At 37.7% G+C, this 19,140-nt stretch overlaps 1 protein-coding gene across 2 annotated transcripts in view; it reads right to left on the bottom strand.

Annotated features, from left to right (window-relative positions):
- Window positions 1–4,858: 4,858 nt before the first annotated feature.
- prtfdc1a (phosphoribosyl transferase domain containing 1a) overlaps window positions 4,859–19,140 on the bottom strand; it is a 36,613-nt gene continuing 22,331 nt past the window's right edge. For both annotated transcript variants that reach the window (XM_010900726.3, XM_020045285.2), the window contains exons 8-9: window positions 7,815–7,891; window positions 4,859–5,237 (exon numbers count right to left, since the gene is read on the bottom strand). In XM_010900726.3, the coding sequence (XP_010899028.2) occupies window positions 5,190–5,237; window positions 7,815–7,891 (125 nt within the window). In that variant the 3' untranslated portion in view covers window positions 4,859–5,189. The remainder of the gene's footprint in view (window positions 5,238–7,814; window positions 7,892–19,140) is intronic.

Below are 19,140 nucleotides of genomic sequence, written 5' to 3'. Positions count from 1 at the left end.
CCCCGGAAGAGCTAGAGGAAGTGTCTGGGGAGAGGGAAGTCTGGGCATCCCTGCTTAGACTGCTGCCCCCGCGACCCGGCCCCGGATAAGCGGAAGAAGATGGTATGGTATGGTATCTGTATGTACAATTGTAATTGTAAAAAAGTACTGCAAACACTGAAAAGTGCAGACTGACTACATAGAACTTGTTTAAAATCCAGAGAAAGCGCACTCAAGTATTTTGTTTAAACATGCACTCTCTGCATTTTAAATCAAAGAATGAATAAAATTAAGCAATATTGACTCAAAACTCAAATGGTCAACATCCATGAAGTATGCAAATAATTTTGACTCAAACCACAAATAAAAGTTATTTAGTCACTTTGAAAAAGATTACTTTAGCCACATCAGGGTGTGTATCCAAACAGTGTCTTAAGCTCTTTCTTTCCCCATCTCAAATATAAGCTGTGGGATATTGAACTTGGCTAGACCTTTTTATGTTGTGGCAGTTCACGGATCAGTTCACCTATGGTGTGACAAAATCTTGCAATATCATCATCAAACTCTGAAGTGAGCATGGCATGATTCTCTTCCCTCTTTTCTGACTTGATCCAGAAGGTTAAGTCGATCTATAAGGTAATTGTTCTTCCTAATTTTCACTAGGAGGATGAAGAGGAGTCGAGGCAGGATGTACCTGGAGAGACTCCTAGGTTGTTCTTGGTGGACAGGTCTTTGGTAATAAGACATGGCAGGTTCTAATGATTGTCTGTTCTCAGACTCGGTGTCAGCTGACGCAGCAGGTGAAGTTACATTTGAGTCCAGGTCAGTTTCAGATGACTGTAGGATTGATGAGCTGCTGGTGTACTCCATCTCCAATGACAACACGTTACTATTCAACAGGGCTACTCAACCTGAAGGGGGGAGGAGGCATAACATAAGCTTGCAGTACATGACTACTGAAAATAAACAGGCATATGCCTGCTTTAAAGTAACCTTAAACTTCTAAAAACACAAAGTATAACCTTTAAAAGATGGTAATCATCATTTTCTCTTAATAAGGTTATTCAGGTTCAAGTAAATACATCATTTCATTCAACTTTCCTGACACTTGTCCCTGCTCCACCTTTCACTTTCGGCTAAAACGATTTACTCATCTGAAGAAAAATCACGTCCACACATTTACTTAGCATTTAATGTTGGATGAACAACTAGCTAGCATGGCAAAATAGTACTATTATTGTTAAATAGCCAAACTTGCTTTACCTAAAGCATAGCAAATTAGTACTATTATGGTTAGCTAGCCAAACTTGCTTTACATAAAGCATAGGAAAATAGTACTATGATTGTCAAATAGCCAAACTTGCTTTCCCTAAAGCATAGCAAAATAGTACTATTATTGTTAGCTAGCCAATTGCTTTACCTAAAACGTCTGTTTCTAATTAACGCAGCCATGCAAACAAACAACTGGTAAAAAGAATGCAACAGAATCATTGGAGAATACACTTCTAGTACTTGCAGTTTAGTTTCTCAGACAACATTATTAAAATTATCGTTTACTCCCAGTACATAGAGAGAACTTGTGTAATGAGAAAAAACGTCAACTAAGTTTCGTTTTTGTTTCCTGTGTTGCTAATACGAATCTTTAATCTTTACTGGCCAGTTAGCCAACTTTGTAGTAGAAGTAATCAACAATGAATTTGCCAATTAATAAAACTGAACTTACCTTGTGTCCTCGCCTAAATTGGAAATGGTTTTACTGTGTTTTATGTGCCCGGACAGCCAAGAAAGCATTATATAAAACGGAGGTGCTTTTCCCCCTCCTGCATCTCCATCTCCTCCTGCATTTGAGCTATGCCTCCAGACTCCATTGTTGTTTCATCTTTGTTGATACAGGAAGTCAAATTTGGACAGAATTCCGTACTCTCTGTAAAACCCTCCCTCCGCCATTTGTGCTCTGCGTTTCACGTACCCGTAGCTACGGGCTTTTAGATTTTTGAGCTGGTGCGCGTAGCCTACCTAAGCAGACGCATTTGTCATTGAAGCATAAATCAGCCTTAAGTCACCCACAGACACATCACAGGAGAATGTAGAATGGCTTGAAAGACCAAACAAAAAAGTGGAGCATGTACTTTATATTTCCTTTGAACATATCTGTGTCAACTGGGAGCTTAAAAGCAGCCCACATAAAAAATAATGAAAGATGTAGGGACCAAACTTAATATCTTACTGTAAAAAACAAACAAACATTTTAAACAGTTAGGATTGCAAATCTTGCTAGAATTACAAAATAAAATCTTAAGTTTAATGAGAATAACAATTTTATTAACCGAATATCCAAACACAAAGCAAAACAAATATGTGAAGAAATGAAGGCATACATGATTAACACTCCAAAGGAGAACTAACTGGACAGATGGAGAAGCATTTGCATCCAAGAGCCAAGCAAACACCCATACTGACTCACAGAACACAGTGTTGGAGCAGCAAAGAGAACCGTTTGGCTCTTTAGGTCTCCACCACAACCTACTGTTATACATCTGTTTGTTTCTGAGGTGTAACCAACCACTGTGTTTGTTATGATTATTGCTGACAGATGATATGGATTTAAAAACAATTTCAGATCTATCAAAGGCTTTTCATAGGTCATTTATTTCAATTATTGATGTCTAATAGACTTAGTGGGTGGACATAACGACTATTTGGGTTTCTTAGTACATGCAATTTCTATATATTAAACCGATATGCACTGCAACATCATACTATATACACTGCAGTGTATCCCCTTCTCCCTTTGATTTTTTGTGTGCATATTTGTCAAACTACATACGTATGAAGGTCTGAAACCATTCAGATCTGAAAGCAATGCAACACACAGTCTTGATTACTGCCAGGCCTGTTCAAAATAATGAATTATATAGAGCTTCATCATCAATGTGAAGTCACCATAAAACTCATCCAGGAAGTCACAAAAAACACCCAGGGCCACATCTAAGGAACTGCAGGCCTCTCTAGCTTCAGCTAAGGTGAACATTCATGATTCGACAATAAGAAAGAGGCTGGGCAAAAATGGAATTCTTGGGAGAATTGCAACACACAAAACACGGCTAAGAGAAACATTAGTGCTCATCCCTCAAAAAAGCACAACGATGACCCCCAAGCTGTTTGGGAAAGACAAGTCAAAAGTTAACTTTTTGGAAGACATGGATCCTGTTATGTCTGGCGTAAAGCAAACACAGTATTTAAAAAAAATAAACTAGAACAAAAACATCCCAACATGCTGGTGGTAGTGTGATGTTGTGGGGGATGTTTTGCTGCATTGTTAAAAGAACAATGAATTCTGTACACTTTGTTACTTTCTCTCTTTGCTCTCTAGAACACTATGTTCCTACTATTATAGTCCAGATGTACCCCCTTTACACAACACAAACAAATAATTTAAATAAAAAATAAATGAAACAATAAGAAACCAGGCAAGCCTAGTTCAGCCGGCATGTAATAGAAAGTGTTGATCGTGGCTGCCCTCTTGAGAATTGAACCCAGGTTGCCCACGTGAAAAGCAGTGTTGTTAACCACTACGACACAGAGCTGCACATTTTCTGTGTGTCAATATAGCTTCTTGACATTATATAATTTTGTCACTCATTAACATCACACCAAGTTTGAATATTTTGTTAGACACCATTAACTGTTGTGTTTAACTGAGTAACATTTCTTATTAAGTTTACCTCCACCACAAATAACTCTATGACTTTTGCCAATGGCTGTTTTAAAAGCTTATTAGGAAGTAATATTTCGCTAGACGCCATTAAGTATTGTGTAAAACTGAGAAATGTTTCTTATTAAGTTTGCCTTCAACACAAATAGCATCTATGAACTTTATGGCTTTTGTCACTGGCCGTTTTAACAGCTTATTAGCCATTTGTGAATGACATTGATACAATAACTACTGTATCAATATAGGTGACAGTAACTGACTTTTCATCAAGTGAAAAGATGAGAGAATCGTGTAGCCAGCGAGGTTTTTGTCTATAATGAAGAAATCCTAAGACATTATTCGAAAATCCACCAGAAAAAGTCACAATATAACAGTAAACCGTTTCATTTTAGGCTTCCCATAACATAGCTACTGAAGGTTGTAACATATCCTAAACGTTTTTGTCTATCCTGAACAAATCCTCTTTTGCCACTAGCCGTTTTAACAGCTAATTAGCCATTCATGAATGACATAGATACAGTATCTATCAATATAGGTGACAATAACCAGTGATGGCCTTTCGAGGCTTCATTAGCGTTATTTTAGAAATATAATTTACAATCTAGTCTGTGAAAAAGAACAGACATGAATAACATTGGAACGGACATCACTAACGATAACTGACTTTTTTGTCAACTGAAAAGACGAGAGAATCATGTAGCCCAGGGATGTCCAAACATAGGAAAAACCAAAAACCTGCAGACACTTGGTCCAGTGTTTGGACACCCCTGGTGTAGCTAGTGAAGTGTTTGTCTATCCTGAATAAATCCTAATATCCACCAGAACTTTTTAATTTTAGGCCTCCTATTACGCAGCTACATAGCCAGTGAAGTTTTTGTCTGTCCTTAACCTCAAGCATAATGCATTTGACTGTTACGGGGAGGCGAACACAGGACCTGTTGCTTCAGAGCCCACGTCCCTAATCACTACGCTATTTAACAAGGGGTACACAGTCAGTCACTCATTAAGAGACATTCGCTAACTGGACATGGTCATTCAGTCTCTCTTTCAATCAGCAACACTCAACAACTGATAACCTAGACCTATTCCCTTTTAGCATGCAATTACAGACACAAATAATTAATCATTAAAAAATATTATTTTTATTTGTAAAACTTGGCACATATTAGGTCATTGGTTTAAGCAAATAAAAATGCCAACATTAGACTTTGACATAAAAATTTTGAACTGCATATGACATCAAAGCATTCAATTATTGTGTACACAAACATAGGTTGATTAAAAAACATGAAGTTAAGAGATATAGTTTGAATGTATGCATAAACTTATTTCTGCTTATTTTGCAATGGCCATAAATCACACCCTCTCTTATTGCATAAATGCAATAAGAACAACCCTTAAGAATTTGTGATGATTAATATGATAAGGAAAGGTCTTATTAACCAGTTGACCACAACTCTGGAAGTCTGAACAAACCACGTCTGTTTACTTCTCTTCAAATCTTGTACTTCACCTTTCCAATCTCACTTATGACACAGATATGCTGGAGGGAGAGAGAGAGTTTTTTTTCTGTCAGTTGAATTAACAACACTGTGCTTTTTACAGGCTATTTTCAGAAGGTTCAAAGTTCAAACAGCATCAGAGGACAATCCAAAGTAATAAATTAACACTTTCTAACCCAGTGATATCGGTTTACTGTGCATGTCTTAACTGGTAATATTAATAGTTGTCCAAGATGGAAAGGGAAACCCAGCCATATGAGCAGACAATAATACTATACATTTCTAAGTTAAATTTCCTTACAGTTTCTGTAATGAATACCACACTAACACACACAAAACATACATATGTTTATTTATCTATCCTTGTTGGGACCAGAGATCTAACCACAACCCAGGAAACCCTATTCCCTAGCGCTAATAACGTGGCTAATAGCCATAACCTAACTTTATGCCTAACCTAAAAAGTAACCTCAATTCTAACACTATGCCCAATTGTAAGCTTTTCCCTACACTGGAAATCCCATTTTCCCTAGTCAGGATCTGCCAAAAACCTTTGTGAATATCAATTAACACATACACACTGTGGTTGCGCATGAATACTTACAGGTCCAAGGCACTAAATTCCATGAGTGCAAAGTTAACACATTTTGTACTTTGACATGGAGTTGGAGGACCTACAGTATGTAGCTTTTTCCAAATAATGGAAAATTATTTCATATGACAATGAAAGTGCCTTAGTGGTATTATGCATTAAAGCTTTTTAAAGTTTTTCATAAAATGTGGGAAAAAGGTTTTGTTTAAATATTTACTGATTTGCATTTTCAATCCAAAAGATGGGAAAAAGTATTCATTCATATTTTATTTAATTGTTTGGGGATTTTTTTTTTTTACCATCCTTGTCCAGTTTCCCAAAGCATACAGTGTTTCCCCTTACCATTGTGGATCAGCCTGGGGTGTCCTAAACCAAAACAACCTACTTGTTCCAGAGACTTTACTGAATGCAGAACATATTTTTTGTATGTTATGCCAAATGGTTATTTAAAAAAAAAAAGTGCACCTGATGAGGGGGATTTTCCACGGACTCCCTAGCAGAGTTAGGGAATAACCGGAACCCCCTCCCAAAAAACAAAAGCGAAAGTGCATTCACGTGCCTGGGGTTTTTGCAAGGTTTTGACAATATTGGTGGTTGTGGAAGAAAACATCAGACTACTGTAGATTTAGTGTATGCATGAAAAGCTACGGATATCCAGTTTTTTTTATATATAATAATTTCAATACCCTTTTCGGGTAATTGCCATTTTTCAAGGATGTTTTGAGGCAATAAAAAACGTGAATAAAATGTTAAGATAGAATGTCAGATTCTGGAAGATCAAGGGTTATTGGATTAATTGGAATGATTGAATATCTAACAGACCTGTAGTGTGTAATGTAGAGATGTAGCCCAATCATATTGAAGTATAAAGCAATGGTTTAGAAACCCTTTCCAAAGGCACTGTACATAACTGCTAAGGTAAATTGCAAATTCCGTTTTTGGCCAGCTATGTAAAACTGTAACATTGATTCATCCTGTAAAAGGTGTTAAATTAGTTATAGACTATTCCTATTTGTCTTCGAATGCCTCTTAATATTAAAGTAATCTAAAGTAAGTAATCAGATTAGGTTACTGCAACAGGTGGTGAAAACCGCCCAGAACATCACTGGTACCCAGCTCCCAGCCATGGTAGACCTCCAGTGCAAGCGGTGTCTGCATAGGGTGCACAGCATCACCAGGGACCCGTCACATCCATGCCACAAACTGTTTGCCCTCCGACCATCAGGCAGGCGGTACAGGTCTCTCCATTCTTGCAGCAGCAGGCTCAGGGACAGTTTCTTTCCAGCTAATGTAACCCTGCTGAACTCTGTGACCCATCACTAACCATACCCACCCGACTACAGCTTAGTACTGTCTCTCAGGGACTATGTTGCTCTACTCTTTCTGTACTACTGGACTTTGACACTGCTTTACAAACTCTGATAAGAAGGTTTTCAGTTGTTCATGCACATGTCTACCTCGAGAACGTCATTGCTACTAGCCCTGCATTTCAGTTGCACATGTTACCTAGCACCTTCAATTTGCTTTCATTGCACATTTAGAATTGCCATTTGTACTTCCATTTGCATTCGTTGCACAACTATACATCCCACTTGTAACATACATTGTACTTAATACTTTTTCTGCCTTCTTCTATTTGCACTTCTGGTACGATGCTAACTGCATTTTGTTGTTCTGTACTTGTGCTTGTGCAATGAAATATAGTTTATTGTAATCTAATCTAAAGTGATGATTTGAGTATTTTTCTTGGTTAACTATATTTGTCGGGACTTTTGAGGAATTCCGGTTCTCACTAGTATTGCACTACCACAACACACTTAAAATCCGGAATTGATCTGCATGCCTCCACTCTGTATTTTTGCTTAGATGCAAAACCCTTTTGGAGAATACCTGCTGGATGAGTTTTGGTTTCAGCAAAAAGGGTCTCTGATTGACTACTACTAGCTCCTGACTTTCATCATTTCAAAGAGCTCTTAAAATGTAAGGTAATGCGTAGTTCAGAGGTAAAAATGTGTTCGAGCCTTACGTTCAGATCACGGAAATACTCATTGTAGTCCAAGGCATAACCCACCACAAAACGGTTTGGAATTTCAAACCCCACATCTGTTGAGACAAACAAAGACACATATAATTAGATATGCTAAATACTAAATATGTAGACCTGAACTGAATAAACCATTAATTCAAATCTAAGTCAATGCCAGCATTGGAGAAGAAAGAAAACTGCAAATCCTATTGAAATATCTCCGGATCAAATACCAACCTCAAAAAGAGCACTTTGTAATTGATGCAACATTTAAAGTACAATATGCAGGATTTTGAGCATGTATTTGTGAGGTTCCAGGGTAGCGAGTGCGTAATGGGGAGGCAAAAATGAAAGTAACAAAACAACACTGACACGAAGAATCACGTTTCTTGTCTCTATAGGAGAATCACAGCACCACAAAATGTCAACAAACATAGACACAATAACTTGTGAGGTGTGGGTGAAAACCAGGAACTAAAATAGACATCATGATAACAACTCCAAACAGGTGTGTGTGAAGGGTGCGCAGCTGCCATCTGCTCTAGCCGGCGGTTAGTACACCGGTGAGGTGGAGCGCCGGAGAGGGAGAGAGCATGCAGCACCACGCGGAGGAGCCGTCACAGTATTTAAATATTTAGATATAATCAATACATAGGGATCAATGAATAAACAGCTACAGGATCAAACCCAAGTTCTTGTAGACCGCAGTTTGGGTCTCCTAAACGTCTTTAAAAGTTCAGTGTCAGGGAGGACACCGTAACAAAGAGAGAAAAGAATAACAACTTGCTGCTTGGTTGGTCTAGTGCTGTAACTGACCATAGAGGCGTTTTCAAATCTTGTTCAAATAGAGAGCACTTAGCTTCTTGGACAGAGCTAATGAAATGCAATTGCTGATTTGACTGCAAGCAAGCGAACAGACCCATGAAGAAACACAAAATCTGCTATTGCACCAAAATAAAAGAGAAAGATTAGTATGTTGAATGCAGAAAATAACCATAAGGGACCAGAGAAGCCTAGTTCTGCTTCTTGTTAAAAGGGATGAATGTTGTTGTCCCTAGCTATCTATGGGGTAGACTGAATCTTTAACAATAGAATTGCAGAGCCATTCACACCTACTATCAGCGCTGTCAGGGGTAATTTAGACCTATGCGGGTTTGAATGGGAGGGTGTTGCTGACAGTGATCGGTAGATGCCGCATCTTGAGGGTATATCCAATGCCAATGACAATATTAGTACAGGAAGGAGGACTTTTGACCAAGATGCACTTCATTTTTTTTTAAATCTCATATAGATAGTGAGCTATTAAAAAAATGTTGTTCAGAAAGAGAAATTCCTATAAATTCACTGAAATTGAAAATGGAAAATGTAAGGATTATACTCAAGACGAAGAAGGTCAGTAAAGAATATGCAACTGGTTTTAGAGGTACATGTCATCTGGATTGGAATCTATTAAAAAAGTTCATGTGAATTAGGTAATAGTTGAAATAATACTTAAAAAAAACATCAGATCAAGATTATGGATTTGGAAAAAATAAGAGGTGTACCTTTCATAAAAAAGGTAAAGGAAAACGTCACACTTGTTTGTAGACCTCTAGCACATATGGATAGTGAGCTATTAAAAATAGTTTTATGGAAGGATACATTCTTGTAAATGGAAAATCTAAGAGTCATAATCATAACAAAGAAGGTCAGTGAACAAAATGCAAGTCGTTTTAGAGGTGCATGTCATCTAGATAGAAAGCTATTAACCTTTTCATGCATGAGTTTCAAATATTCCTTACCGACCCCCAGCATGAGTTTTTTTGCGCGTGACTTCAGTACTCACTACAGCATTTGAACTCACTCCAGCATTTGAATAGTCACCTTGCCAGGTAAGGAACACGACATACATTGCATTGCAAGCTTCTCTCGTTGACTCGAATTCTAAGAGCTGGAAAAGTTGGTTGATAAATAACTGTAGCTAGCTAGAAAACATCAGCTAACCGCTAGCAAACGTCAGCTAACCGCTAGCTAACAAAGCGTGACCAGTAATTCAGTGCAGTGAAAATGAATAAACTATATAAAAAGCATACAACGGGTAACGTAATTTCTAGAAGGTTTTTACAATGGTTTTGATCGGTTGTCAGCTCTTCCAGGAAATGTTAAGTTGCTATATAGTAGTCGCCAATATAATTAGTTTTTGTGTATTAGTGTTGGCAATCTGTTGGTACGTAAGTAACACTTCTTGTCCCGATATGAATGCTTTCTACCTGGTTAATATCATAGTGTGGTCTTGAAACAATTACAATCAGGAAATAAAGTTATAAACACTGCTTGAGCTAAATGTAAGTAAATAATAGCGCGGTCTGACCAGCCATTGTTACGTTACTTGTAGCTAGGCATGCTAATTGTGCGTTCTAAACAAGACGTTCTAATCACACCGATGTGATCGTACGCTTCAGGGACAACTCTAGCCTGATCACACTGGTGTGATCGTACGTGTCAAATGGTTAAAAAAGTTAATATGAATTAGGTAAATTAGTTTCTTTTGGCCTTTCTAAATTATATACAGATAATTGTTTTGGACAAAGTATGAGGTGTACCTTTTAGAGTAAAGGTAAAGGGACACACCAAATGTGTTAGTAGATTTGTAGCTGACATGGATAGTGAGCTATTAAAATTTAGCGGTAGAGAAGGACAAAGGCTGCTAAAATTTCCTAAACTGAAAATGGTAAATCCACGGTCTGTACTCTGGAGAAGGTACGTCAGTGACCAGAATAAATGTGGTTTCAGAGGTACATGTCTTCTTGATAGGAAGTTATTAAAAAACGTAAATCTATGTTTGGTAAGAGTTCTATTGATACATATATTTTTCATATAAAATATAGAGAATTGACCTGGAAAAATAGGTGTACCTTTGAGAGGATAGGTACAGGAACACACCACACTTGTTTGTAGATCATCTCATATGGAAAATGAGCTATTAAAAAGGTATTGCATAGATGGATATACAATTGTTTTCAGACATACTGTATATATATTTTTTAAAGTCTGATGGCAGTGTGTCGAGACAACATGTGGAAGCTATAAGATGTTGAACTGTTTCTTCTAGGGATTTTTGATCAATTGTATTAAATTGATCAAGTTATGTCTTGGTGGTCGTGTTAGACTGTGTAGTTCTGATGGTTCGTCTAATACTAATACTACTTATTTTTTCACTATAGAAACACGCAAATTCATTACATTTCACTGTGGACGTGAGTTCTGATACTATCTGCTTTATTGGGTTTGTAAGGTTGTCGACCATGATATAGAGTGTGTGTACTGTTGATATTCTTGTTGAACATTCCCAATAAATGTCTCTGTCTGGCCCTGCGTAACTCGTAATTGAAGCTACCAAGGCTTTGTTTATAGATTTCATAGTGAATTTGAAGTTTAGTTTTCCTCCACTTACGTTTCGCTTTCCTACATTCTCTTTTCAGGGTGCTTACCATCATGGTGGTTCTCCATGGTGTTTTCTGTTTGTTCATAGTTTTCTTTACCTTTACCGATCCATGAAATTCAATATTTAGGCATTAAAATGACCCAGGAGTACATCAAATGACTCAGCACTTATTGTTGGAGAGATAGGTATGGCTTCCATAAACTGCGCATTGGTACTCTCATTAATGTACCTTTTCTTAACAGAAACAGAGTTTACTGGAACATTTGGGGTGATAAGTGAATCAAAAAAGACACACAAATGATCAGACAGGTCCAAGTATTTAACCATGACAGAGGAAATATCGAGACACATACTCTAAAATGTGGCCTTGAGTATGTGTATGCTCTTTCACATATTGAGTAAGATCAAAAGTGTAAGATTCAAAGATACGTTCCAGTGCAAAAAATATACACTAGGTAATTTTATTTATTTTCAATATCTCTGTTTTACATTGAAGGGTACCCCCAAAATGTAGTTTTTAACCATTTACAGACACAGAAACAAAACCAAAGCAGTAACCAGTGACATAGGGCATCCAAACAAAACCAAAATGAACCACACCGGGTGTGGCCACACAAAGAACATAAATAGGGTCCCCAATTGGAGGCAACGATCTACACCTGCCTCCAATTGGGGAGACCAAATCAATGCAGAGATGGCTAGGGGCATAGCCAGGACGTGACAGATATTATAATGTCACTTACCAAGAATGATTTGTTGGCGAGAGATCTGATATTAAGAAAAGCCAGCTTAATAGATGTAATAGGGGTTCCTGGACTAGTAGGTTGATGTATTACAGTTAACAGATTAGACAAGTTTACTTTATAAGTTGCATGCCCTCGATTCCTACTATTTCTGCACAGGAATAGAGATACTGGGTCCTAGCTTGTACTCAAAACAGTCTGCATTGCTATTTTCAAAATATTTATTGCTCTATTTTCAAAGGCATTTCCGAGCCTATTTAAATTTGATTGTTGGTTTACTTTGATATATTAATATATGGTAGTTTGTCTTATTTGGTCCTCTTATCCTGCATGCTACAGTATCCTGTAATCTGTAACGAATACACCAGGGAGGCAGGAGTAGATGGAACAAACGCGGTACGCGCACTTTAATGGAATAACACAGGGAGCAGGCAACAGGCAAAAAACACAGAGGCAGGCACAGGTCAGTACACGAAAAGGTTGGACGGCAGGGCAGAAGGACAGAACGACAGACGAAGGAGAGATAGTCCAGGGCCAAAAACGGGTCTAGTAGGTCAAAAGGGCTGTTAAAGGCAAAAGCACAGACAAGGATTAGGCAAAGAGGGTTGGTCGAAACACGGTCAAGGTAATAAATCCACTGTATCCAAAAACAAGAGAACAAGGATCAGTATGCATCCGCTACACAAAAGTAATACCTCACAAAGAACTAGGGAAGCTGGGTAGAGTGTTAATGGGGAACATGTCTCAGTACTCGGGTGACTGTGATCCTGAGATGTGAGTTCCGTTCAAGGGAGGTAGGTTGTGTGTTGGTATGATGAGGAACTGCAGGCAGGGGGTGTGATTGAGCTGGTTGAGAACAATGGTCACCAGTAGGCCTAACATAACCATCCATGGCTGGTGTTATAGTGCATAAAAACTACTGTTGTATGACTTATTCATTTTTGTTTTGCTATGAACATAACTACAGTTACTCAGGTTTCTATCTAGCCAAATAATCAGCCTTTATAAGAGGTGATGCATGGTGAGAAAAATAACCAGGGCCCAAATCATAGGCCTCTAAATTAGTATTGATCCTCTGGTTTGTTCACAAAACAAAATGAGTTCACACTTCTTGAAGAGGCATATTTATCAGTTAAGCATTTTTGAGGTCCCCATGCATATACGCCTTGATCACCAGAATTACTGTTATTTTGTCAGAGAGGGCTTTTTTCATTGTTTACCAAGACTATATTTGTTTTACAAGAATGTTCTTCAACATGGTAACTCTACTCACTGGCTGTAGTCTACAGTTGCACTATATTGTGTTGACGACTGCTGTAATTTGTCAATGACTGTCATGTTATTCTCGTTAAGTAAAAAGTACTCTAATGTAACTTTGTGTTGGTCAATTCTTAATGTGAACAATGAACAATTAAAATAATATGTAAGTGTTGCTTCTTGCTTGTACAATTTACAACATAAGTTCTCTGAGAATCTCTTTTATATCCAAATAAAATTGGTATTGCAACTGAAATATCCCTAACCTAATGGATAGTGAATCGGATCTGAAATATAATCTAATCAGCTATATAATCAAATTGGGACCTTGTGAATCGGAATTGAATCGGAAATCAGTGCGATACCCAGACCCAGTTTGGAGTACAGTTTAGTCTAGCATTTGCCATCTTGTCATAGACAATACTGTCTTCAATAGCATGTTCATAGCACTTAATATTTTATAACAAGAGATTTTACCCAAATGTATTCAACAACAGAAAAACAGATTTTCCACCCGACAGCGACGTTATGGGATTCACATTCAACTGTAGGTCATAACAGCATGGCTCAATCATAAAACAAAACATCGCAACAAAGAAAAAAATTCACAGACCCCTGTTCAAAGGTCTGCATACCCTTAGTTCTTAATACTGTGTATTGTCCCCAATTTTCACAAGATTACCCGTGCCTTTACAGCTCACACCATGCTTCACAGTGGGGATGGTATTCTCTTCACTATTGGCCTTGTTGATCCCTCTCCAAACATAGCGCTTATGGTTGTGACCATAAAGCTCTATTTTGGTCTCGTCACTCCAAATTACAGTGTGCCAGAGGCTGTTAGGCGTGTCAAGGTGTTGTCGGCATATTGCAACCAGGCTTTTATGTGGCATTGGTGCAGTAAAGGTTTCTTTCTGGCAATTCAACCATGCAGCTCATTTTTGTTCAAGTATCATCATATTTTGCTCCTTGACACAACCTTCTTCCAGAGTAGCCTGTATTTCTCCTGAGGTTTCCTGTGGGTTTTTCCTTTTTATCCCAAACAATTCTTCCGTCAGTTTTGGCTGAAATCGTTTTTGGTCTACCTGACCTTGGCTTGATATCAAGAGATCCTTGAATTTTCCACTTCTTAATAAGTGATTGAACAGTACTAACTGGCATTTGCAAAGCTTTGGATATATTTTTATATCCTTTTTCATCTTTATAAAGTTCCATTACCTTGTTGCACATGTCTTTTGATTATTCTTCTCCCCATGGCTCAGTATCTAGCCTGCTCAGTGCATCCACATGAGAGCTAACAAACTCATTGACTATTCATAGACAGACACTAATTGCAATTGATAAAACCACAGGTGTGGGAAATTCACCTTTAATTGCCATTTTCACTTTGTGTGTCTGTTACAAGGCCAAACATTTAAGGGTATGTAAACATTTGCTCAGGGACATTTGAGTGATTTCTGTTATCATTATGATTTAAAAAGGAGCCAAATAACTATGTGATAATAAATGGCTTCATATGATCACTATCCTTAAATACACATTTATTTTTTTGCATGATTAGTCATTTTCCAAATCAGTGCAAAAAATGTCTGCCAGGGTATGCAAGCTTATGACCAAAACTGTAATTACATTTTAAAATTAATACATTTTCAAATGTTAGGAAAAATCATATGCTTACAATGCAAAGACCAATCTAAATAAGAAGCAACATAAAAGCTGTATTTCCCTGGAAATAAATCTGTGCACGTCAGTGACCACATTGCTGCTAATGTATAGTGTTATGTATATTGTTGCTTTATTTTATTATATTCTGTCTAGATATATTTTTGCTTATATACTCTTCTTCTTAATTCTAACTACGTAGTTTGTCGGGTGCCATGTCATACGAATTTCATTGTACGGGATGTCACTGTGTTGTTCTGTGCATTTGATGAATAAACCTTGAAACTAGGGATGTCACGAGTACCGATACTTAGGTACCAAATCAAAATTCTGAAAACATGAGGGTACTCATTTTTGTACAGTATCGGGGATCCAAACGTGAAAAATGGGACCAAGTGCAGCTGCAGCTCTGCCTCGACTCGTCAAAAAGAGAAACTGTAAGAGTCGTGAACTTTGCGTTTGTGGCAGGTGATCAGGGACTAATACATTTGCAATAACCACTATGCAAACGGTGCCTTCAAACTTTAGAGACTAAAGGAGGAAACACTTCCAACTTAGCGAACCACCTCAAAGACAGACATGCAGATTTATTTAAAGAATTCAAGATGAGTGCGTTTCAATTCACGTTACATTAACAACGTATCCAAAGTATGATCCTTGTTATATCCTAATCGTGAAATCCACGGTACCATTATTTTTGTTAGAGACAGCTGGCATTGCTCTGTAGCCTAGCCAACTATGTTCAATACGTTGTTTGCAATTGCTTAATTAATGTCGCTAGGAGGCCAAGCAGGCCAGACATGATTGGAAGTGTGGCCTCGCGAGACTAGCAATGGCTAAAGGCTACTGGAATGTAACCATAGCTCGTAGTAGTAGGCTGCCGTCCTTACCGTTCAGTGTGTCATCTGTCATCAAAATAAAACGTTAGCATTTTAAACAAATATTTCCGGACTAATGGTCTTTCACCATGTCAGTAGTAGATGTGTGTGTGTAGCCTCTGTTGTTTTCTTAAGTACATGGGATTTAATGTTTTTAGTTTTTTACCGTGGCATCGAGAATCGTAGAATTTTGCTGGTATTGGTATCGACTATTGCATTCCTACTTGAAACTATTCTACCATTCAGCACTACGTTCCGGTCTTCAGTGCACTTGTAACAATAAAAAGGTGGCCATTAGTGTTTTAAGGAAGGAAAATGTTATTGATTGTAAGTTAGTGTTTGTTATTGTTATTTTTATAGCACACACATTATAGCTGTGTCAAAATCAGTGTTCACACGATGTGCAAACTGCCCCGTTTCAGTTAATAGGTCTGGGGGAGATCTAGGAAAGAGCTATACAGGTGTTGTGTGTGTAAAGGCCTACAGTTAATTATGTAGAGGGCTCCAAAGAAAACAGGTTAGGAACCACTTTATGTAGATGATGGTCCATACAATAAATGTTGAATAGCTAACCACTTTTTAGCTTTTTGCTTGATTCACGCATTGCTATCCCCTCTGGGCATTGTACACTTTGTAGTGTTTATCAATGCCGGAAGTTCACGTTTACTAGCTCCTGTAGCTAATTAGCTAGTACAGTTACATGACAGTAGTAGTAGTAGTAGTATGATGTTAATTCACAAGTAGGACACTCGATAATTCGGTTAATGAAAATCTAAATTGCTCTATAGGAGATAAAGCAACTGCCGTAGCTACTACTAGTAATAGGAGCTAGCTATGTATAGCTAATGTTTGTGTATTTTATGACAACGTAGCTTTATAATACCAAATGAAATGTCTTCACACTTATTGCGTAGTATTCCCCTACCAATGATACAAATGGTTATAGGAAAGATTGTATGGTACTGTAAAGGGATCCAGCAGAAGACACAACTTTTCTGATTGGCTGTTGCCCACCGCCGGCCAGCAAAATTTGTCTCACATTTGCAGTATCCCACACTGCCCTGCACACATGGTCACGTGACTCAACTGAACATTTTGGCTAGCCACATTGCCTAGTGGATACCCACCATAAGAAAATCCATATGTAAGTTAGAGCTGCACAATATATCATTTCAGTATCAACATTGCGATGTATGCATCCACAATAGTCACATTGCAGAACGTGCGATTTAGTAAGGTAAACATATATCAGTCTACAATATTTAGTTTTTTCAAATGGAAAACTAGCATTATATCTGTCTGATATCATGTAATTTACTCTGATTTATGGGTTATTGGTTACACAATTAATTATAATAATTATTATTATTATGTTAAACGTGGAGTTCGTTGCTGCACGTGGTTGACATGCAGGCTGTGCTTGCACGTGACGAAATGATGAGCGAGGAACAGGCAAAGGCGGAAATGTAGAATTTGGTTGCAAAAAGAAATGCATCGTCAATTATTTGGATATATTTCGGCTACAGACAAGATGATGTTGACCAAAAACAGGTACTTTGTCGAGAGTGCCTTGCAATTGTTGCCAAAACGTCGCCAAATACATGGTACCAATTAACATGGTTACCAAAGATGAAACATGATCCGTTAGCTTGACAAGCGGTATGTAATGCCATCACACAACTATTCTTCTACTATTCTCTAAGTTGCCATCCCAGAGCTGTACAAGAAATGCAAGACACAAGTTGAAACATAGCTGTCACGATTGGAATATTATACAGCAACAATGGACTTGTGTTCCAGCCAGACAAGAATCCCCACATAAGTCTGACCTTACACCTTATTAATGAGGACTTCCACCTGAAAAGTCGCTGTTTGCAAACTGCATTTTTCCCAGAGGATCATACAAGTGAGAACATCGCAACAGGGATGAGAGAAGCTTTAGCTGATTGGGGCCTAGATGAGAGTCGTATAGTCTGTATAACAACAGAAAATGCTGCGAACATGCTGAAGGCTGCCCATGAACAAGTGGACCAAATTGCAGTGCTTTGGCCACAGACTGCATCTTGCAGTTGGTAAGTTAGGAACAATTGCACATTCTATTTTACTACTGTTGCTATTACTGTGACAAATTATTACCTAGCAACCTGTTCTGAAATAAAAACATTATCTGTTTCATAATTTTTTATTGCAGAGGATTGGGCTGGAGAAGAATGAAGGATACAGACAGTCAGTTTGATAGCCAAAGCTCTTTCTGAAGACATCCTCTGTTTTTTCATATCGCAATATACATCGCAGAAAAACTAAATATCGCAATGTCAGTTATTTCCAATATCAGGCAACCCTAATGAAAAATGTATATGTTCATCTTCTCTGACTCTGACACTGCTTTGCTAAGTCTGATAAGTTTTCAGTTGTACACATCTACCTCGAGAACCTCATTGCTGCTATACCTGCATTTCAGTTGCACACGCAACTTCAATTTGCCTTCATTGCACATTTAGAATTGTCATTTGTACTTGCATTTGCCTTCAAATCTATACATCCCACTAATATACATTATTTTTAATACTAGTAAATTTTCTGCCCTCTTCTATTTGCACTTCTGGTTAGATGCTAACTGCATTTTGTTGTACTGTGCTTGTACTGTTCAATGACAATAAAGTTGAATAAATTCTAATATAAAACATGAAACATAAGCATGAAATTAGATATGTGAATGTACAAACACCCATTAGGACCTTTTGGATGTTGAATTCTTACTTTCTGTCTCCATTTATTTGTTTACAAATCGTTTTTCTATGTAAACATGTATGGTTCACTATGCAAATCTCTTAAATGTTGTGTTGTTTCCAAATGTAGATACAGATAAGATCCATTAGCTTGTGGTGGAAATACACATTAAAACTAGTGTATTTTGTAATAACACCTGATAAAAAGAAAATAAATGTGGTAAATTATCATTTGTTTTCAGTTAATACTCCCTAACATACCTTCACGTCATCATCCTGTTGTAGCTTATTTTTTCCTATACCTTGTGTACTTACTCACCCTTACTCACCATGTAAGTTCTTAGTAAGTCCATCATCTTTGACTAGTTCATATACAGTACCAACAACACTTAGTGTAGTTACAAGGAAAGAGGGCTGTAATTTGAAGGAGTGTCTGTTCCCACATAGTTACAGTGTAGTTACATGGAAAGAGGGCTGTAATTTGAAGCAGTGTCTGTTCCCACATAGTTACAGTGTAGTTACATGGAAAGAGGGCTGTAATTTGAAGGAGTGTCTGTTCCCACATAGTTACAGTGTAGTTACATGGAAAGAGGGCTGTAATTTGAAGGAGTGTCTGTTCCCATATAGTTACAGTGT

Source organism: Esox lucius, chromosome 21 (assembly GCF_011004845.1).
Source record: "Esox lucius isolate fEsoLuc1 chromosome 21, fEsoLuc1.pri, whole genome shotgun sequence".
Lineage (NCBI taxonomy): Eukaryota > Metazoa > Chordata > Actinopteri > Esociformes > Esocidae > Esox > Esox lucius.
Note: the sequence above shows the minus strand (reverse complement) of the source record. Positions and strands in the feature narration are given on the sequence as shown.